The sequence below is a fragment of the Pogona vitticeps genome, chromosome 7 (genome assembly GCF_051106095.1).
Source record: "Pogona vitticeps strain Pit_001003342236 chromosome 7, PviZW2.1, whole genome shotgun sequence".
NCBI classification, from domain to species: domain Eukaryota; kingdom Metazoa; phylum Chordata; class Lepidosauria; order Squamata; family Agamidae; genus Pogona; species Pogona vitticeps.
Window position 1 is genome coordinate 26,870,423 of NC_135789.1, and position 22,830 is coordinate 26,893,252.

The 22,830-nt window shown below is 45.8% G+C and overlaps 1 protein-coding gene across 2 annotated transcripts in view; it reads right to left on the reverse strand.

Moving 5' to 3' along the window:
* The window catches only part of CLIP2 (CAP-Gly domain containing linker protein 2), a 64,856-nt gene that overhangs the window by 13,089 nt on the left and 28,937 nt on the right, over positions 1–22,830 (reverse strand). Inside the window, exons 4-10 of one of the 2 annotated variants that reach the window (XM_072978443.2) lie at positions 18,724–18,848; positions 14,265–14,478; positions 12,786–12,983; positions 12,213–12,316; positions 10,605–10,665; positions 8,229–8,333; positions 474–1,415 (exon numbers count right to left, since the gene is read on the reverse strand). In XM_072978443.2, the coding sequence (XP_072834544.2) occupies positions 474–1,415; positions 8,229–8,333; positions 10,605–10,665; positions 12,213–12,316; positions 12,786–12,983; positions 14,265–14,478; positions 18,724–18,848 (1,749 nt within the window). The remainder of the gene's footprint in view (positions 1–473; positions 1,416–8,228; positions 8,334–10,604; positions 10,666–12,212; positions 12,317–12,785; positions 12,984–14,264; positions 14,479–18,723; positions 18,849–22,830) is intronic. The other variant, XM_072978444.2, reaches the window with a different exon arrangement.

Genomic DNA, 22,830 nt, shown 5'->3' on the forward strand with positions numbered 1-22,830 from the left:
GGGGGAAGAAAACCCTTTACAGTTTCCTGTTTTAAAATGTACCGGCGAGGAAGCAGGCCAGTTAAACTGAACTTGGAAATAATTCATTGCTCCTAATGTGTTAAAACTTTAACATTTTTAATCGTGCAAGGTCAACGAAGCTATTTTTTAACTCTCTTTTGAGTGGTCACTGTCATTTCTTCTTGCTCTGTTACCGGCGGTCCTAATTTTAATCATTAAAGCATTTAAGAAATGAATGCATCGGTTAACCACTTTTGTAAGTGGTTTAGCGATGTACTAAACAGTATTTTCCATACTGTTTAAGCGTAAATGAACGAATAGGCTTTAACTATTTACTGTGGGTGGGCCAACGTTCCCCAGAGGTTTTTGGGCTATATCTCTGCATGCCTGGCAGCTAAGAGGTGTAGCCCAAAAACCGGTAACTCTTCCAGGCTGAGGCACCACAACGAATGTGTCCCAACCTCTGCACATACATTGGCATGTTGGGACGGATGGCGAGATTCCAAAGGCTGCAGCTTGTTCTCTAAGACAAGAACTTTCTCCTGCAACCGCTGGATTTCCTGTTTGCTCTGGGCTTCCGTCTTCTGCAACGCCTCATAGTCCAGCATCTTTTTCTCCGCCAAGGAGATCTGCTCTTTCAAGAAAGCGATGCCTTGCGCCTGGTCTTTGTAGTCGCTGTGCAATTTCTCCAGTTCGTGCACCCGGAGTTCAGCGTCCCGACACTTCTCCTTCAGGTCCTGGAGTTCAAGAAGATGCTGGTTGGTTTTGGTCTCCAGCTGCATTTTCCAGTTGTTGCTGACTTCTTCCAACCCATCCTTGGCTTCTTGAAGCTTCAGCTTCAGACCTTCTTTCTCTTTCACATGGACTGCCATTTCAATATCATGCCTGGCTTTCAGGTTCTCCAGCTCCAGTTGGTGTTCCATCTTGACGCTTTCCACCGCGGCTTTCAACTCCACAATCTCTTTATGTTGGGCATCTGGGCCCGTATTTAAGGTCGCCTTGAGGTCTTCCAGCGACTTCTGGTGATCGGAGGCCAATGTGTCCAACTTAGACTTCCAATTGTCCATCAGTCCCATGTTCTCGTTGGTGGCCTGCTGGACTTTTTGCTTGAGATCCACGATTTCTTGGGAGTATTTTTCGTTGAGCGCTTTCAACTTCTCCATCTCCTGCTGGTGCTTCTTCAAGGTCCTCTCGTACTTCTCCTTCAGCTGAATGCTCTCTTTCTGGTGCTCCTTGTTCGCCGAAAGCAGCTGATCACGTAGACGGAGGGCTTCGCTCTGCAAGCCAAGGGTGTGGTCTGGAGACTCCGGCAGATTGGAAGCCTTCAAACATCTCAGCTCCTCCACCTCCGTCCGTTTCAAAGTCAGCTCCTCCTCTAGTTGAAGGATTCTGGACTTCTCTGCAACTGTGGTCAACTGCAAAGTTTACAATGGAAAAAAAAATACACACACACACATATAGAGACATCATCAGTTCTTGATTCTCCCATAAATGAATGACTTCACAGGATGGGCAACCTTTGATACCTTCCTAGATGTTGATGGAAAACAATTCCCGACGGACTTGACAACTGGCCCAACAGAGAGGGATTGAAATCCAAAAACATCTGGAAGATACCAAAGTTGAAGAAGGCTGCTGAAGAGTCTCTTCACACATTGGGGGGTGGGTTACCTTTTTTTAAATTTAATGTCTACAACCCAAGATATTTTAAGTGCACATCTACTTGAACAAATGCAACAACGTATCTTTGGAAATACAATCGGCACACAGATCAGGAAATAAAAAAAATAAATGCAAATCCCTTCCCGACCGGACACTTAAGAGCAAACCTGGGTCGTCTGCTACGTAATGTGTGAACAGGCTCTTAGCACAAAGGAGGTAGTTTCTGAGTAATGCAAATGAGAATCCCTCAGAAGCATGATTTTCTTTCTTAGTTTTGCACCAGGGTAACTTTTTCCCAACCGAGATTACTTTGGAGTTAGAACACAGATAGGCTGGATCCAGACAGCCCAGGGCTGGATCCAGACAGCCAATGCCGTGAGAAAGTACCTTTACCAAGAAACAGAACAGCTTCTTTTTCAAATGTAATGTTTGTTCCTAAGGGGTGTCTTGTCTCTGTGTATATGTGCACACCAGCCTGTTCAGCTAATGTGACAAATTTCGCTATAACTGGCTCTTTCGTCCCCTAGATTTGGATATGACTGGACTTAATTGTCGTCAGGACTCTTTACCTTTAAACTAAATTGTAAGCCCAGCCTTCTCATAGAGACGGCTGGGGCTCTGTACTGTTCCCTCCACAGCCAGCCCAAAATAATCTTTACATTTCAGGAGCAAGCAATAGGAGGGTGTGTGAGTGACGAAGTCACAGAGTAATTAGAAAATCCTTCATTTGGAGATTGGGACAGAAAATCCCAAGCTTGCTTACAACGGAGGATGCTTGAAATCGCACTTCTCACCCGAATTTACGATCTACGTCCGAATTCACTTCCTACAAGCAAACTTGGAACAGGTATCTGCCATGAATTTTTGGGACTGAGAGAGACATTTTTTTTCCTGCACCATCATGAAAAGGTGGTACACAGCCTGAGGAAGTGGGATTTTACCCACGAAAGCTTGCAGTTTGTTTCCAATACTTTTTTTTTGAGGTTCACAGTAAAAGTATCACCTTAACTCTTGCATTGGTCTAATCCTGAACCACACGGCCTTTGCCTCATTCTTCTGAGCCTCTCAGGGTTTCAGTAAAGGAAAAATCCTGGCTCACAGTCAGCCACTCCTATCCATAGTGTGGGAACTGTGATGACACAGAGCAGTTTTTGAAAGCAAAAGGAGAAAACTGTTGGCTTTTTGCTCATTCTATTAATAAAATGCACTCAGATGTGTAATCAACATTAAGTTACAGACTCTGAAATCCAATTGCTTGTCCCAGTTGGAGTAGACTTGTTGAATCAACGGGACTTATGTGTAGGGTCACTGCTTAGCAATGGGTTCAGTGGGTGTCCTGTAGCTGGGAATAGCAACTGGATGTGGGCCATTACATTCATTTCCAAGACACCAGCTCCTTGACTGTCGTGTTGCTTACCCTGGTGTAAAAGGGCTTCTTAAGAAAATCACCCCAAATACCCATCCCATGGAAATGGGTTAGGAGACGTTAGCAAGAAGCTCAAAATGAATAAGGAAGAAGGACGGATGCTCGATGTAAAAAAAGCAAGCCGCTGGTGTTTTTATGATGACCTTGGAAAGCAGCTTATGGGTTTGCAACATGTTTGGCTGGAGGAATCATGTGGGGGGGGGGAGCTATGGAAAGAACAGGGTCATCCGGCAAATTCAGAGGCAGGAAGTCTGGATGCGAGAATGTGACCAATCAATGCCTTTCATTCCATCAGGGAAGGTCAAAGTCAACATCTGGGATTCCCAACCTTGGATTTTCATAGATCTTCTTGGACTAAAACACCCAGCAATCCTATCTGGCACAGCTAGTGAGAGTTTTAGGTCATGAACATCTGGGGACACCAAAGTTGGGAGCCATTAGTCTAACTCAAAGTTTGCGAAATTCAGGTCGTCTTGAGATCCCAGCCATGCTTTCCCCCAATGGCTATCTACTCCCTCCCACGACAACATTCTTTGGTGGTTCCTCGGCTTTTCTATACAATAGGACCCCTGTATCTGTGGGGGATTGGTTCCAGGCCTGTGGATCTTGAAAACTGCAGATAATAGTGAACCCTATACAAGGGGGAAAAATAGAAATAAGTATTTTCACCTGTATTACTAGAACTGGCCACTGAAGGAAGTCAGAGACCATGCTATGTATTCTTCAACAGCAGGGATACATAGCATGGTCTCTGGCCCCTCAAGTGGCCAATTCTGGTCAAGACATCATAAAAATACATATTTCTAGTTTTTTACTTTTAATATTTTTAATATTTTCAGACCACAACTCAGTGAAACTGTGGCTACTGATCCCGCGGATACAAGGGTCCTCCTGCACGTTTTTGCCCATTCTAAAAGTTTGTTATTCCTCTCCCAAAGGCCTTCTTATTGGTACTAAGAGCTTTAAACTAAATTATGCTGCTATTTGTGGTCCCACCTCTTTCGCCTGTCTTCCAAAGTCTAGAACGGATTCCCCCACAAACTGTGATGAAATCAAATTTCCATTCTCAGGTGGGAAGAAGTCTTCCATCTTAATCTAAATGTTTGGAGGCAAAATTAGAAAGCCAGGGAGGGACGCACAGATCTCCTCATCCAAGCCCCCCCTCTCTCAATGAAAAAATCCAGAATGACACCACCGACGTCAGAAAACCGTCTAGCTTCTGCCCTACCATAACCTACAGAGAAGCAAATTTGGCCCCTTCAAAGTCAAAAGCAACCTGAGGCAAGGGAGTAAAAACCTGGTTGCTTCTTAAGAAAAGGCAAATAAATAAAATTACACCCTGGTGGAAGCGGACCTTGAAAACGATCAAGGTAACCTCAGGATCACAAGGTGCAACACTGCCAACAGTCTGGATCAGTGTTTAGAAGGACCGTCTTCAAAACCTACTGGGTACATTTTCAATAATGCAATCATATGCAAGCTACTGTAGGCTTGGAAAGATTGAAACAGGCAATGCAACGACACCCTATTTTATAGACAAATGTCTCCTGCACCTTGTTTCAAGGTAAAGACCCCTAAGAAGGAAGAAGAGAGGGGGGTTCAAACTTTCCCAACTGCAGATTGGCTGGTTGGCCAACGGTTGGCCATTGACCCATAGTTCTCCCTACTGTAGTAAAATGCATTCTGCTTGCCTCTTGATTATAGCACTTATTCTTTGATCAACTTTTATGCAACAGGCCTCCTCACTTCGGTCTTCGGTCAAAAAGAGGGAACTGCAGTCCCCGGATGGAGGAAATATAATGCTCTTTATTCCAGTGTAAAAATGCCCAACGTGTTCCGCCCTATCAGCCTTCTTCAAGGGCTATGTAGAGTAACATAAAAAGAATGACAGCTGCAACACTGTAAGTGATTGGGGACATAAGAAAGTATATTTTTAACAAAGGGTACGAGTTGCTGTCAGTGTGGCATTTCACACCGGCTGCACAATTAGCAACTTGTGTTTGGGAAAAAACCAGTTTCTTTCAGTAATCGTTCTATGTATAAATGGCCCAATATTTGCAATATAGTCCCCTCCCTTACATCTGAAAAAGTGGTCTGGTTCATGAAAGGTCACATTAAAATATAGCAGTGACTCTTTCAGGTGCCTTTATTTATTATCATCTTTATTTTTCATCTCTTTTTGTCTGACACGCTAGCACAGACGACCAGGGCTACCTCTTCTAAAGATGATCCTAGCAAGCTTCAGCTGCTGATCTGGGTGGCTCTATATCCTTCTTTCCCCCTTTTTAAGGAAGGACAGTCTTTCATCCAAGAGACGGGGAGACCACCAGCCTCTGTTTGAAGGCCTGTCAGTTGAAAACAGATCTAAAGCTTAAAGCACGGATCCTTATCTAAAGGGTCACCGTCAGAGATGGGCACGAACTGCGTTTGGCGTTTCATGCCGGTTCGTCCTTTGCTGTTTGGCAGCACTTCCCAGCCCCACCTTCTCCAGCGTGCACCGACTCACGGGCAGCTCACAGAGGAGGCAGGGCAGGGAAGCCGAGGTGGACGTCTTTCTGTGGAGGCGGGGCTCGGAAGCGCCAAACGTTCGTTCGTCCAAAGGACGAATTGACAACGAACTTCCGAACCTGTGGTTCGCGCTCATCTCTGGTCACGTGGTCCGTTGCACAAGGCGTCTGACATTTTCGGATCTTCCGTAACAGCAGCTCTTGGGAGCTTTGGAAACCTCATTGTTTCAGCTGCCTGAGCAGTGGCCCACAAGTAGACCTTTGCTGGATTTGGCATCCTGCGCCACTGCCTTCATCGGGATCCCACCCAAAGGAGCAAAGTAATCAGGGACCTCCAAGTTGCCCATCTCTAAATACCACCAGCAGACACATCATGGGACCATAGGACTGCCTTCTTTCTTCAGAGGCATGATAATTCTATTTAAATCCAGAAAATGATTTCTCACGAGTCTTTCTGTCCCCCACCAGATCTCAAGGGGCTCCTAACATCTGGTGCCCAACGCCCCACAGTGTTTATACTAACAGGCGCTCCTACCTCGGGAAGGTTCTCCCTGTCTTTGACTCTCCCCCTTAAAGAGGTCAGATTATTTCATAATCACAAGCTACGCCGGAGGGCTGTGGGCAGAAACCACCTTCCCTTATTGGAGAAGAGTGAGGTTAAGCCGCAGGTGTGGACCTTCAGCATCCTTACAAGGCTGACACCAAATTCCAGAATTCCTGGGGTCTGGTCACCAGCAGCATGGGATTTGGGTTGAGCAACTCCCCCCCCCCGCCGGACCAATTTGAAGAGTCTTGAGGAAATCTCCCTTTGGATAGATCACAGAAGACTTTGAGATAAGCCCCTCCCAAAGGGCTGAGGGGTCTCCCACCGTCCGTCCTGCCTCTTTTCACTCCCTGAACGTCCACCCAAATTGAGCATGTTTAGGGTGCCCCTGGAGGAACTTTCGGCACCCTCCTTCCCCTTGAAAGCATCCACGGGGGAAACAGAGGTCACTGCGGGCTAGATAGACCTCTGGCTTTGACCCATCACGCCCTCCTTATGTCCTTCTCGAGGTGCCGTGCCACCAAGCTGTCCCTGACTTAGCAGGACCCCTGATCTCAAAAGGTTCTCTCCTTGACAGCCCTTGCTAAGTAAAGTCTGGGGCTTCCTCTGAGCCTATCTATCTCATCCTTCCTCCTCAAGCATTTCTTGGGACTGTCATATTTTCTAGCGAGTCCTGTCTTCCCATTAGATGTCCAAGGACAGCCTCCGTTGAGTCATTCCGGCTTCTAGTGAGAGTTCAGGCCTCCCCTAATCCGACACCCACTGATTTGTCTTTCTGGAGGTTTGTGGTAGCCACAAAGCTCTCCTACAGCACCACATTTCACCTGAATGAATGTTCTCCACCTTTCATGTTTACCACCATGTGTCCCATGATGAGACATACTCTTGGGTCCATATCCAACTGCTGGTATTAACAGTTGTTTTAGTTTTATTGGGACTTGCTGGATAGTTCAGTGGTTTAGATCTCTGGCTGTGGTGCCAGAGGTTGGGAGTTCGATCCCCCGCCCCCACTGTGTCTCCTGGGAGAAGAGCCAGCCTGGGTGGCCTTGGGCAAGCTGCACAGTCCCAGGGATACCCCCCCCAAGAAGAAGGGAATAATCAACCACTTCTGAATGCTCTCTACCTGGAAAACCCTGGAAAAGGTCTTCATAAGCCAGAATTGACTTGCTGGCACATGATTATTATTACTAGTTTCATCGGAGCAATGAGACTCAGACAAGCTGACACCTAGGTAAATCCCATTGATCCTATGGGTCTACTATGGTTGGGACTAACAGAGCACAGGAAACAAAGCTTCCCTCAAGCACCCCCAAATACCACAGCATTAAATCCCATCCTTTGGAATATTTCACTCCATGGGTGCTCACTGAATCCTGCATTCTGAGATTTGAGACCCACGATTGCGGAATTTGGCTTTGGATGCAGAATTCCTGGGGCCCTGAGGAGTCCTGCAGGGATGACGGGTGAATACAGATCGCCCTTTACCAAGTGGTCATCAGCCGTAGTGTGTCCCGTTCAGCAAACCACGGGAGCAAAAAGTTGACAGGTGTGTAGTGTGAAGAATTTTACCAGGTCTCTGATTGGGGGGGGGTCATGGTTATACACAATCACCTCCCCTTTTTCTTCCCCTGTAAGAATGCTCCCAGATAACACAACTTATCCAAGTGGCTGCATACAATACCACAGGGTAAAAAAAATCCCTGTATTCGTCCGATGATTGGTTACTGGTTTGTTAATGGTGAATGATGAATGGGCTCCAGTCCAATGGGGCAAGACAAGCCAGAAAGCAGGGGATCTGGGGAGGGATTCACCCCCAGGGAAGGCAACACGGCCTAGCATCACCACCTCCGGAAGGTGGAAGGCAAAGGCAGGGTGCCGACTGAAAATGTTAGAAATGAAATAATGGAAGATCAGCAACAAATAAATACATAGATAGAGAAACAAAAGTTGGTTGGACAAAGGGTTCTGGGTGGCAAAAGAAACAGAGCCAGGAAGCAAATTGACTTGCAGGCAAATTGACTAAGCGTGAAGCAGGAGAGGCTGGGGAGAAGAGCAGAGCCGGGAAGGGGTGGTTAGGGGGTGGATTTACCCTGGCATCCTCCAATTCTTTGAGAAGCTTTTCAGCCTGCGTCTTCTCAAACAAGAGGTTCTGTTCGAGCTCCCTGATTCGCGCGTGCTCCAGCTGCGTCTGAGTCTGGTCGCGCGTCAGGAAGGAAAAAACGGAAAGAGCGGAAGGAAGAAAACAGAAATAAAGAAAAGAAAACGGGAGAGAGAACAGAACACAGGGAAGCACGTAAAGAGAGGAGGCGTGATGAGGCGGCCCCCGTGATCTTCCTCGTGTCAGAGACAAAGAAATAATAATAATAATAATAAATCCTACGGGGGGAAGGCAGGGAGGACCATGATTGTTTCCCTCAGGCAAAGAAAATGAGAACATATCAACTCCTGTAAAAGAGACAACTTTTTGGTCATCCCAATCACGTACTCACAACAGATAAAGACAAACTCCCCCAAGTTATACGTGTAAATAAACCAGTGATTGGCAACATTTCTTGGGAGTCCAAGAACCCATCATTCTCTCCCTTCCCTACACTGGCCAAGCTCTCTGGCGAATTCTGGAGACACGGCCCCAATTTTTTGTAGCTTTTCTAATGTGCTGCCGTTCGTCACGGGATGCAAGATGGCAGCCCCTCCTCCTGCACGTCACTGGTGAAGGGTCCTTCTTCGGCACCTTTTTTCGAGGATGGGGGAACCGCTGGAAATGGGAGTTCCGGATTTGGCACTGCACCCCTTCACAACCCCAGCCAAGATCTCTCCGAATTCAGTTTGTCCGATATTCTGTGGCGCCTTCGGAACCCTCGCCGTTCCCCCGCCCCCCCCAAAACCCTTGCCATTCCCCCCCCCAAAAAAAAACACCTTGGGAGTGGGAAGTGGGAGCAGATGACAAGGAAAGCCTCACCGAGTCAGAAGACCCAACCTCAACTGGTCTGGACCGTTCTAAACCAGCTCAGGGAAAGCATTCCTCAGGAGGGTGAATGGCATTTGGTGATTTTCCCAAGCTTCCCCATCCAACGTGATTTTCCCATGGCTCCCGATCTGATAAATCACAGACAAAGAGTTGTGTCCAAAGGCCACAACTGTATCAGAAGGAGCCATCGTATACATAAACTTCCCATGGCTTCTAATTAGAGATGGTTCATGCTGGCTCATACTTTGTCCAAACAGGTGTTCAGTGCTTCCAAACTCTGCCTCCTCCAGCAGCCGCCCACTCAGAGGCAGCACCCAGAGGAGGCAGGGCAGGGAAGCCAAGGTGCTGCCTCTAAGTGGGCAGCTGCTGGAGGAGGCAGAGTCTGGAAGCACTGAACATCTGTTTGGACAAAGCACCAACTAGCACAAACTGCTGGTTCACGTCCATCTCTACTCCTCACTAGAAATTATGTAGTATCCATCCAAGACCATAAAGGAGCTCTCTTGCAAGTACAAAGAAAAACACACACACAACCTGTTCTTGGCCCAGCATCTATGTCGTGAAATTTACAAACACCCTGCATTGTTTCAGGACCATAGCAACCTCCAACATGATGAACCTGAACACGCTTCCTTGGGGAAAGAGACACAGAGCTCAGCCGGATTTCCATCTGAGTAAACGAGCAGGGTTGTGACACTAACAAGAATCAGCCATTCGCTCCTATGGTGCCCTTCTGGTGGTTTTGAATTACAACTCCCATTATCCCCAAACCCTGGCTAGGGTGGCTTCAAGGCTGCTGGGAATTCTAGCATCTCGAAGATGTTCTATCAGAGAAGAATGGTGAAATTCTCCATTTCCTTATTACAAATAAATATCGTCAGGATGTTAAGTGTGTGTTTAAGCTCCGTTTCTTAAGAGCAACTGAAGAACTCCAGATGGTGTTGGGACTACGACTCTCATCCCCATGGGCCATGCTTGATGGGAATTGTAGTCCCACAAAACCTGGATGGCTGGACTTCAGCCACCTCAGTGAAGAGCACAGAACACACAAACACACTTACACGTGTGATTAGGAAGGGATGATTCTGAAGAGGTCAAAATAAAGAAGAACGAGTCTTATCATAGAATTGTAAACACAGATTATTGATATATGTCATTCTTAAATCTATAAGCAATGGTTTCCAACTATGGATCACCCAGGTGTTCTTGGACTGCAATGCCCAGAAGCCTTCACCCCCAGCAGTGCTAGCCGGGGTTTCTGGGAGTTGCAGTCCAAGGACACCCGGCTTGCCCAAGGTTGGGAACCACCGGTTGACGTTATTCTACATCGCACACATCGTAACCATGCATTTCATCAATCAAGGGCTGAGCCGTAAGCTATTTTCACAGGACATGAAAAGAACTTGTCCAGAAATCAACCAAAGCCCCAGAGAAGTCTGGAGCCCAAGACATCACCACGTCAAGCCATAAGGTAGGGGTGCATGAGGGCAGATTTACCTCCAAGTCCCCCTTCGTAATGGATTCTTCCTCCACACGGAACTGTAGATCTTCTACTTTCCTGGGGAGGGAAGAACCGGACATTTCAGCCATGTGACCAAATCCAATCTCAATGCTGATCCATGAACCTTAACGCGGTTAACTATTACTTCCAAACTTCCCCATTTTCTTAAAAAAAAAAAAGCATTAACAAGGCTTTTCTCGAACCTGGTTTGACGTGATTTCCTGCCCATTCAGAGCTGTACTGCACTCTTTTATTTCTCTCTGGGCAAAATATCAGCATGCCGTTTAAGGTGGTAAAAATCAGCTAAAATTTGTGATGGAAGGGTTTCAGTAAATGTATAATTAGTTTTCGTTAACAGCAGCAACTTTTGAAGAGAGGAACACATTTGGAACTAATTATGCCTCTAGGAGATTTTTTGCTAATTTATTTTTATGGTGATAGTAATGCAGGTCCTTGAGATAATAAATATATGTATGTATGTATGTATGTATGTATGTATGTATGTATGTATGTAGGTATGTAGGTAGGTAGGTAGGTAGGTAGGTAGGTAGGTAGGTAGGTAGGTAGGTAGGTAGGTAGGTAGGTAGGTAGGTAGGTAGGTAGGTAGGTAGGTAGGTAGGTAGGTAGGTAGGTATCTCCCGCCCTTCTAGACAGGAGTCTACTTTTATGTCTTTATGGTTTGCTTGTATCGTGGATATTGGTCATTGATGAATAAAGTTTATCTATAAGCATGCTACGTTTAAAAAACACAACAAATTAGAACAGTTACTTTACAGAGAGTTTGGAAGAAAGTTATCCATTTTAATGTATATTAAAATTATTAGTTTTATGTCTATAGAAGGACAAGTTAACTGATACATCTGAAAAACAATGTTTTGAGAGTCACAGTGTTTTAATGTTACTTTCGAAACATTATTTTTTTAAAGATGAGATGCATCGTCCTGTTTAAAGCAAACACTCATGATTCTGATGTTATTTCCAAACTCTGATTTCATTGGGCCAGTAAATCAAAAAATTTAGTTGCTTTTTAATGTTTCCTCCAAGTGCATTCTCACTAGTTTTCTGTTCGACTTTTTCAACTGCACCTCAAGGAATGTTTTTTATTCTTTCTTCTTACTAACGTCTCAGAGTGAGGGGAACTTGAAGCTCAATCCGCTCTGTAAAATCCCTACATCCTGCTGTGCAGCCAGAGGCATTTTAATGAAAATGCAAAACTCCGCAGCAAAATCCAGATTGTCTTGGCACAGGGAATGAATGCAACACTGGGAGGCTACGTCCAGAGTGCAGAAATGTTGTTTTTTTGCACTACAATTCCCATTGTCCCCTAGCTCATGAAGTGAGTCTGCTGTAGTCCAAGAAAGTAACATTCCCACGCTCTGGGCATGGCCTCCCAAGTGATGCATTCCCCATGCCAAGGCAATCTGATTTTTGTTGCAAAGTAAATGGCCATTGATGGGAAAAGGGGTGAGCTAATCTGGGAGGGACTTGAAGCTATTCTGCTCTATGACTCCCTGCACTTCTGCTGTGTGCCTAGAGGATTTTAACTAAAAATTCAAAACCTGCAACACATTCCACTCCCAGCCAACCCCTCAGATAATAGGCACCTTTTCTCCTCTTCCAACTGGTTCATCATCTCAATCTTTTCCTTCTGCGCCGCTTCTAGCACCGTCCGGGCCCTCTGCAGATTTCCTTCTGCTTCGGCGACATACTAGGGAGTGAGGGGGAAAAAAGTCTCAACATGTATAAAATGCCTTGACAACACACTAATCTTAGAGGCATCAATCTTGTGTATTATAAAACACTGAACATCTCATATATTGCTGTGGGTTATGGATTTCTCTCTGCACAGAGCAAGATAAATAAACACAGTAGGAATGGATTGTGTTCTTGACAATATTGCCCTTCTGACATCTCGCTTGTCCTTCGGGAATCTCACAGGATTTTTTTTCTGGGGAATGCTGGAAAACCCTCTGATGCCAACACAGGCTAAAATTTAGATCTATGTTGTTGAGCAACTCATTTCAGAGTCAGTCTAGAGATTAAAACAGCATGAAATCTGGGATCAGAATCTGTTTCCCCAGATATTCAAATACACTTGCCATTGTAATAACGGGAGTTTAAACTCTGCAGCTAACTTGCTTCCGGGATTACATGCCAGCCTACGTAGGCCATCTCACCTGCTCGTGTTGGGCTTTCAAGACGGCAATCTCTTTCTCCACCTCACAGATGCGGCTGGTGGCCTTGGCCACCTCGGCCCGCTCCAGGTCCCGCTCTGCCAGGAGTTGCTCGATGTGTTGCTGCTTCTCCTTCAGCGCCTCCTGCAGCGCCGTGGTGCCCGAGATCTTCCGGGCGTAGCGAGAGGAGGTCTCAGTCAGCTGCAGAGGGAGAGTTGCAAAACCTTGAGGGAAAACAGCCAAGCTGAGGGAGATGTTCCCCCAGCTTCACAAAAAAACTGAACATCCAAACACAATGAGGATACAGTGGTGCCCTGCATAGCGACGTTAATCCGTTCCAGGATTAACGTCGCTATCCAGATTCGTCACTATGCGGGGGGGAACCCATAGGAACGCATTAAACTCGATTTAATGCGTTCCTATTGGGGAAAAACTCACCGCTAAGCGGGAATCCTCCATAGGGCCACCATTTTCGCCGCCTCAGTAAGCAAGGAATCGGCACAAAAACGCTGCGGGCGGCCATTTTGTTGATCGGCGGCCATTCTGGAACCGCCGATCAGCTGTTTTCTAAACATCGCAATGCGAAGATCGGTAAGCAAAACGCTTACTGATCATCGCAATGCGATGTTTTGCCACCTAAAACATCGCAATGCAAAAAACGCGCCGTTATGCAAATTCGCCGTTAAATGGTGCACTCGTTAAGCGAGGCACCACTGTATATGAAAATATTGCTTTTTTTCTCACCATGTGTGGTAGCTTTTCCTCTTCTTCCCCCAAATCTCACCTTGACACCCAAGCTGAGACCCCTCTTAATCCAGGGATGGCCACTTCTGGCCTTCCAGATGATTCTGGCTGACAGGTCTGACAACCTAGGCCAATGGTTCCCAAACTTGGGTCCCCAGATATTCCTGGACTACAACTCCCAGAAGCCATCACCACTAGCTGTGCTGGTCAAGATTTCTTGGAGTTGTAGTCCAAGAACATCTGGGGACCCAAGATTGGGAACCATTGGCCTAAACCAAAACATCCAGTGATGAGGGATTATGATGCTTGCCCCACCATCTTGGATTCCTGGTGTGGGGTAGTGGATAGAGGGAGGGACTGGGACCCTAGGGAGCCGGGTTCAAATCCGCTTTTGGCCATGGAAACTCAATGGGGAGTGGGACTGTTAAAACCACTCCTTAAATATCTCACTTACCTTGAAAGCCCTATTAGGGTTGCTAAGAGTCAGTTTTGACTTGACAATGCAGAATACACAGATACACCACCACCCCCTTAAGGCTTCTCACTTCCTAGGAAAGTGTGGAGCGTGGGATGGGTGATCTCAGCAAAGAGGTCTAAGAGGCCGTTGTTGACCATCTCCAGACCAGACCTCCAGACCAGACCTCATGGGACAAAGCTGGCCGCCAGGAGCTCTCCGAGGTGCTGAAAGGTCTTGTAGCTCATGAAGAGCCTGAAGGTAAGAAATAGATAGTTCCCTACCAGTCCGCTCCGGCTGGGCCTTCCCCCAACAGAAGAGGCCACCGAACTGACTGAGCTGATGGACGAACTGCTAGGGCTGTGGGTTAAGGCTGACACCCCCATGGCCATCCGCTTGCTCTTCTTGGCTTTGGCTGGGCTGGTGGAGGGGAAACCAATCCGGATCACCTTGTGGATGGGTGCAAAGAGACCAAACTTGGGAGGGCACTGGAAATACCTGAAACAGAGCAAGGGAGAAGCAAACAAAGGTTGAGTAAGACCCAACCCCATATAGCCATGTCCAACACAAACCTAACTCATGTCACCATTTTTACCCACATGGTGTCTCCCTTCAACACTATCTTTGGTAGGACAGCAGGCAAGGTCTTCCAAGTGGTGGCTCCTCAACTGTGAACTCTCATTCCACCATGAAGCTTGTTCTTAACTGTTAGAGTAGTACGACAATGGAACCAATGACCTTGGGAGTTGGTGAGCGCTCCAAACGCTGGAGGAATTCATGAGAAAATTGGACAACCATCTGTCAGATTTGCTTTGATTTGGATCCTTGCATCGACCAATGGATTGGACTCAATAGGCTTCTAGGCCCCTTCCAGCTCCATTAATCTATGATTCTATGAGCGACTTGCAGAGGGTAATGGACTGTGCCCCATGGCCCGTGCCAGCTTCTTTCCTACAGCGTTTACCCACCATGGTACACAACATTTTACCACCAGTGACCTTCTCTGGAGAACACCTTGCTGGGATTTGTGTTCACGCTGAACTTTAGAAAGCCACATATATCTTAAAATCACTTTACTTCAGGAATCTTCCAAGCTCTGGCTTGAAATCCGTAATAAAATGCTAAAAAGGGGGCGTTACTAAAAAAAAACCTTCTGATCTAGAGGTGCTCATGCAGAAACGAACTCTTCATAGGAAGCCCTGTAGTGTTAAACCCTGTTTGGAAGGACAGTCCCCAGAAAAAAAAATTTAAGCACCCTCTCACAAATCAACCTTTTGGTCAACTAGAAAAATGCCAAATGCATATACAAGAAATGGGCGATTTTTTTTAGAGGCACAAACAGTTCTTGCGGATAAGACCTGAGCTACACTTTCAAAGCAGTACAAGTCATCATTCCAAAGCAACTTTTTGGTACAGCTATTAATATTTCCTTTCAACCTTTGAAAGACCTTTAGGACAGGAACTGTTCTAGTTTCACCCCATCGACTTCCTGGTCTTTAGTAGCAAACATTTTCAGGGTGAAAGACGGCCACTAGAGGGAAACCGTGAGTATTTCCCTGTACAGTAATTCCCCCCCCCCCCCAAATGTGATAACAAAGTCAACACATAGAATAGGCAACACAGTGACTTACTTTTGTGAAAGGTGCAATATCTGCAAATAACATTTGGAAATAAGGGCAATCAGGATGATCAGAGAACAACAGAAAGGTTTAGGTGGATGCTGACTAGAAGAATGCACTTAGAGCAGTGGTCCCCAATCTTGGGCTTCCAGATGTTCTTGGACTTCAACTCCCAGAAGCTTTCACCATCACCTCTGCTGGCCAGGATTTCTGGGAATTGAAGTCCAAGAACATCTGGAGACCCAAGGTTGGGGACCACTGACTGGGAGGGTTTACAGTACTGGCTTCCCTGATAAGGAACAGCTGCTGTGTTCAGCTGAAGCCACTCAGAAACCCTTAATCAGGCCTTCGAAGTGGATGCACAAAGATCAGGCGTAAGATATTCAAATATATATATTTTCCCTACAACTACCAGAATTCAGTTCCAAGCTAGCAAACAAACAAACAAACAAAAAACCCAAGTTACTTGTTCCTTGTCAATGTGGACACTAAAGTACGGACACTGATGTTGGTCCCCAGGGTCCATGGGACGTGCAATGCATTAGGGGATGGTAGACTCTCTGTCTCTTTAGCCCTACAGAGGGTACTGCTCGAAAAACACATACAGTCCTTAATGCCTTGCTATTCCCATGGAGCACAGAAAGCTTCACCCACGTCCGTGCTTTAATCATCATCTGCAGAGAGAATCTTAGCAAGGAACAAATCCCGTGAGAACTTAGATTTTCTTTAGCTAAAACTACTAGAATTCTAGCTAGGAGACGTCCTGCTGAATTTTAGTAGTTGGAGTGGGGGGGGATCTAAAATCTTATGTGTAATGAAGATCTGGAGAACAACTGGGTTGGATAGGGATCTGGAAGAGGGGGCTTATATGAACACTGCATTTGAAGCCCTACACATTTTCAGACTTAATTCCAAGTCCAGACAAATAAACTAGAGTGATACAAAGAAAATACAACCAAACAATGTGATAATAGCAAGAACAAGGGAGCAATTAAGCTATAAACAAAACTTCCAACCTGCTTTCAAAGGAGAAGATCCTGCAGATCCTTATGCACACTGGTAAATATATTGGCATTCCTTGTTACTCTAATGTTTTTAATAACACATTAAAGTCAGCGTTATCACTGTGGGCTAGTTACATGGCTCAAGAGCGCCCCCTAGAAGAAAGGAATGGAAAACCACTTCTGAGTATTCTGTACCTAGGAAACCCTGAAAAGGATCGCTGAATCGTGATCTTAATCACTGATTCCCAACCATGGGTAGCCCAGATGTTCTTGGACTGCAACTCCCAGAAACCCAGCTCAGCACAGCTGGTAGTGAAGGTTTCTGGGAGTTGCAGCCCAAGAACACCGGATTTACCCAAGATTCGGAAGCAATGATCTAAATATCAAATGTTCCTGAACTCTGGATGCAAGCAGCTGATATGATAAACCACAGAGGTACAGATGCCAAAGAAATCAAAAGGAGGGGAAGTACACTTGCTTTTTAAGTGGTTGGGAGAAAGCAATTATTTTAAAAGAGGAAATGGAAAACCAAGCCACGGTTCAAATGAGTGAATATGTTGCTGATAACTTGATAAGGACCAGCTACTGAGAAAGTGAGTTCAGGCTGAGTTGCTCGCCCAGATGTGGGCAGCTGTTCTGGAAGCTCACCAAAAATGTATATATATGAAGTCAAAACAGCCAACAGCTGTCCGAGATTGTCATCCAAGAAAGGAAGGCTGAAATAAAATAAAGCTGGCCAACGGAATGTTTCACGTATCCGGAGGAGAGCAGGAGGGCTTTGCAAACAGCTGCTCAAATTCATCTTTTTCCATGTGAAAACCAGCCCTTTTCTAAAGGGCTCCTTCAGCTGGTTGCCTGGGCAACAGATCCGCACAAGCCTCGCACAGTGCTTCATCCTCACATCAACATTCGGAAAAGTTCCTTTTCTGGAACACGTCTCCTGGAATCTCCCAACCGTTCCTGCTAGCCCAGTTATGCATAAAATCTGCATTTGCTACTTCTGCATATAAAAATCACTTTACAGAGGATACTAAGGGTTGCTGTCATTTTCAGCCAGCTTAACTCTCACTGCACCTTGATCCACGGATGACCTAGCGCAGTGGTCCCCAACCTCGGGCCTCCAGATGTTCTTGGACTTCAACTCCCAGAAATCCTGGCCAGCAGAGGTGGTGGTGAAGGCTTCTGGGACTTGTGGTCCAAGAACATCTGGAGGCCCAAGGTTGGGGACCACAGACCTAGCATGTGCCCAGCCTTCTGGCTTCTCTTTTAGCTGGCCTACCCTGTGTTGTATTGGTTTTCAGTGGTTCCCAACCTTGAGTCCCCAGATGTTCTTGGACTACAACTCCCAGAAGCACTTGCCAGCAGAGCCAAGGGTGAAGGCTTCTGGGAGTTCAAGAATGCCTGGGGACCTTAGGTTTGGAACCACCAGGTTATCTGCTCATAACCGTTGTTCGATCTTCATCTACACAATTCATATTTGGGTAGAGCCTATGGACACAATCCATGGAGGTTCATCTACAAGGGCAAATGGGAAATGGCCCCAAATCAGCCTCCTACCTACTGCTTTGCTATAGGCATGGAAGACTCATCGTCTCTCCCCCATCGTGCATGTGTAATATCCACTGTTTCTCCATCTCTGTCTGTAACCCCCATGGGGCATAACATTTCTGTTGCACCACCATCATCCCTAATGCACACTCAATCCTATTATCTACACTGCAGAATGATTGCAGTTTGCGGTGGGAGTTTTTACAACCTCGCATGCTGCCTTTAGCAGATTTCGCTGGAAGGGACGTCTCTGGGCTTGGGTGACTGTCAATCTATCTGGCGCTGACCAATTGTTCCCTCCTGTCTCTGAATTCAAAGAGATCCTTGTCTCTCTGCTCAGTGCTCCCCCCCCCCAACTATAGAGTCTGTGATGTCTGTCGTCGAAAGCAGTCACGTTTGTCAGCTGGCTGTTCGATCCATTTCAATGTAACAGAACCTTTTCTTTTTTCTCCCATTTCTCCCATTAATCTCTCAGAGTGAGTTATGGAGTCTGTAAGTGCCAGTGGATGAGTAAAAAAAAATAAGAGTGACTTGATGCCATTCACTCAGGGTCGAGACACCTCTTTCCATACCTTGTTCCAGCAACGGCTCCATCGTTCTTCCCTAAGGGCTCGTCCAGTTCTACGCCACACCATTCCCCTTTGGCAAAATCCGTCTCCCCGACATAGCGCACCACGCCTGTCTTTGTTCCGCCGACCTGTTAAATATCCGGAGAGGGAGGAAAAAGTAAGAAAATGAGACGGTGGTGAAAAAGACACAGCTCAGCAAGGGTCAAAAAAGGAAGATGGGATAAAAATCTGGGTCACTTATGTAGACCTCGGGTGCCCTCCAGATCTAGCTGAACCACAAGCCCCACCAGCCCCATCCAGCATGACCGAAGATGGAGGTTGTATTCTGAAAACATCTGCAGAGTAAATGCGGGCGAGGGTTGTACAGAAACCTCCTTTTTGCTCAGGGGTAGAATTCATGCTTTGCACAGCAGAAGTAGGGCAGAAAAGCACCCGGGGGAGAAGCTGCCGACCAGTGTAGACAATATAGGGCTCTCTAGAAAAGAGACCTGCGCTGGTGTAAAACATCTTTCTGAAAAACAGAGGCAGGAAGCACTTTGGACAGGGGCTACCGAAACAGACTGAAAAACACGGACCATCTAAAAATGCATTTCAGGATGAAATCGTGTGGTGCCAATTCCATCTTTGCAACTGGGTCATCATCATCATCAGTTGGAGACCACCACTGATCAAAGGCTCCCTTTGATCATTTCAGGGTGGCCTGTGGCTTCATGGGATGGTGTACCCCCCCCACACACACACACCAGGACCTTGACAAAAGAAAATTTTAATCAGCGCCGATTGCCCAGCGCTGGTGATGTCATTATAACTCTCAGACAGACAGAGTTCATCATGCCTGTGGTTCGGCCTCAGACGGCACCATGTCTTGGGATGGCAGTGGGCAAAGCTAATCCCCCCCCCCCCGCCAACAAGCTTTACGAATTAACTGAGAGAGAAGAAGAAGGGAGGGCCTTTTTCGGCTTTTTGAGCACAAGATGAAAGCAATTCTTTTGAGAGCCAGAGGGGGAAGAAAACCTAGAATTATCCTGTCTCATTATTGTTAGGCCATTGCTACCGCAAGGACCGCCTCACACATTTATCTCTACCATGGGCCACTTCTTTATAGTGCCTTGAAGGAATGTTGCATAAACAGACCCAAGAGTTTGCAAAAGTTCCTTTAAAAAAAAGCTTCCAATCCTCAGAAGCTCTGAAGTTCGACAGACCTACTTGGAGAACCCTTAACCCAGAGTGCACAGTGTGAAAATTGCTTGTAAATATGTCTGAAGTTCAATATACAGTTCAAACATGTTAAATCTACCACCCTTGGTCACTAAATTAGATTCCACCTTGAGGTATATTTTCCAAATTAATATATGTTGTTGTGTTTTTTTTTTACCATGGCTCCTCTCTCAGCTTTCTGTAATCTCTGACTGACCGCTTGCTTTGTTTTACTTTCTGTATTTTGAAAATTAAGAAATATACTGTATTTTCCATGTATAAAACGCCCCCCCCCCTTTTCTAATCCAAAATTAAGAAATCTAAATGGGGCTTAGCAAGTGTAGGGGGAAAGGGATCAAAGTGCTACAGGATCGCTTTGATCCCTGCTTTCCCCCTCCACTTGTTTTTGTTCTCTCCTCAGCTTACTTCCGTGTATAAGACGACCCTCAATTTTTAGTCTAAAGATTTTAGACAAAAGTATAGTCTTATACATGGAAAAATACGGTATTTACAGTAATTGGAAACATATAAATATCATTTTGCACACTCTACTTCGTTATTATTAAGAAAGATCAAATCACGGACCATCAAGTCAGTTCTGACTTATGGTGACCCTTTTTTGGGGGTTTCCAGGGAGAGAATACTCAGACGTGGTTTATCGTTTTCCCTTCTTCTGGGGGTTATTCCGGGACTGTGCAGCTTGCCCAAGGCCACCCAGGCTGGTTCTCCTTCACAGGAGAAGCATGGGGGAATCGAACCCTCAGTCTCTGGTTTCGCAGCCCAGATACCGAAACCACTGAGTGAGAAAAAGGATAGACAACACCCATTTACCACTCCAGAGCCCCAAAAATTGCCTTGTGGTTTTCTACCGGCTGAAAGGCCACTGTTTCCAAGCTTTCTCTAGGAGACTTTTTTCAGACTAGCTGTAATTAGAGTTGCAATCCCTTCTTTTAAGTACACCAACGTAGAATTTAAGACCATTCCAAACTATCTCCCCCCCCCTCCACAAGACGGGCATTTTAAAATAAACTCAAAATAGCCCCTGCTCTGAAATTGTATTCAGAACAACTTGGAGTAAGGCAGGTTGCGAGGAGGAGAGAAAACAGATAAGGTATTTCTCTAGTAGAGAAAGAAAGCTTCGGAGTGTTTGGGACAGGAAGCCTTCCACGGTAGCAATTCTCAAAAGTGGTAACCATGTTAGTCTGTTTCAGCATGCCTTAAAAATATAAAAACAGAAGCTGTAGCACACTGAAAGCTGACCATTTTATCTGTTGTGTCTGTCATTCCTTACAAAGCTCTGGGTGAAATATACAGTATCTGTTGGTCTTCCAAATGTTTATTTTGATTACACAGGATATGGCTTGGCTGGCTGGCTCCTCTTTATATACAAGGGGGGAAAACCACAACATTATTCTTCCTACCCTGTCAGACACTGAGGCACCTGTGATGCTCCCAACCAGAAAACAAAACTATTTGTTTGCATTTTTTTAAAGAGAAACTGCGTGACTCCTTTCACCCAAATAACGTGTTGCAAAACGACAACGGCTGCTCCTTTGTCGCAGGAGTTTTAAGGAGCCGAAGCAGGAGATGGGTTTTTTGTATCTCTTTCAAACAATCAGCATGGAAATATGTATTTCTGGGATTTTCTTTTCTTTTCATATTTTTATTATTTTCACACCATGGATAAGTGAAGCTGCAGATACTGAATCTGCTAATATAGGGATACCCACCTCTGCCCCAGCCAGTGGTTGTGCTACTGTACACCAGATTGCAACCAAGGCAGTAATACAGATGTTGACTTAACCAAAATCCCACAGACTCAACACATCTCCTCCGAATCAGACGAACCAAAGGCTTAAGCCCTTGTAGGATGAACTGAATTAGTCCCAACTTAAGCCAACTTATCCACCTGATTCTTGTTGGGATTGGACACGCATAGAAGAGGAACATTGTGATCGGCCACAGCCAACAGATGAGATGCTGAGCTCATGAGACACAATTAAGCCCACCCATGTACGGGGGTCAAGAAATCCCAAATGAATTGGGGCCACGGAATGGATGGGGCTTTGCGAAGTCAACATTTCTCTAAGTTCCACAAAATCAAGCGGATTTCCTAAAGGGACGTCACCGTTGGATCTAGACTTGCAGCGTAAAATGAGACATGGACGGGGCTATAAAACTAAAAATTAAGCCTAGGCTCTTCTCTCCCCCCCCCCCCCCACTCATCTGAGGGAACTCTTGCTTCTCTCTTCTTGGCAGGAAGACTGGAAGACAGACATGTGGCTTAAATTAAGGCCTCGGAGAAATCAGTCATAACATTCAAACTTCCGCTGCAGTTTTCAAAACATGTTAAAATGATTATCTAGAATACCCCTTCGCTAGCCTGTTTTTCATTTACGAGGGTCGCCCTACTCTCTATTCCACTGGCGAGGCAAAAACAGTATCCTGCTGTATTAGGATCTATTCCGATTTTGGCCCGTTAATGTACTTTTAATCTCTAATCCAAGAATACAATTTGGGCAGGAAGAAAATCAAAACACATGCAGAATACCAGAGATGGATTACTAAATATCCCTCTTCGTTTATTATTAGCCTTCTAGATGGATAACTTCCAAGCAGGATCGGCACTTGGTAAAAAATAATTTATTTTGGACTACGAACCCCAGAATCCTCTAACCAGCATGGCATGGCCCCTTCTGGGCCAAGGGGATTCTGGAAGGTGTAGTGAAAAAAAACTAAGATTATGACAGCATGGTTGTTGTGGGTTTTTCGGGCTCTTTGGCCATGTTCTGAAGGTTGTTCTTCCTAACGTTTCACCAGTCTCTGTGGCCAGCATCTTCAGACGACAGTACTCTGTGCTCTGGTGTAGTTTGCTTGGGAGTGCAGTATTTATGGCTGTGAGATCAGCTTTTG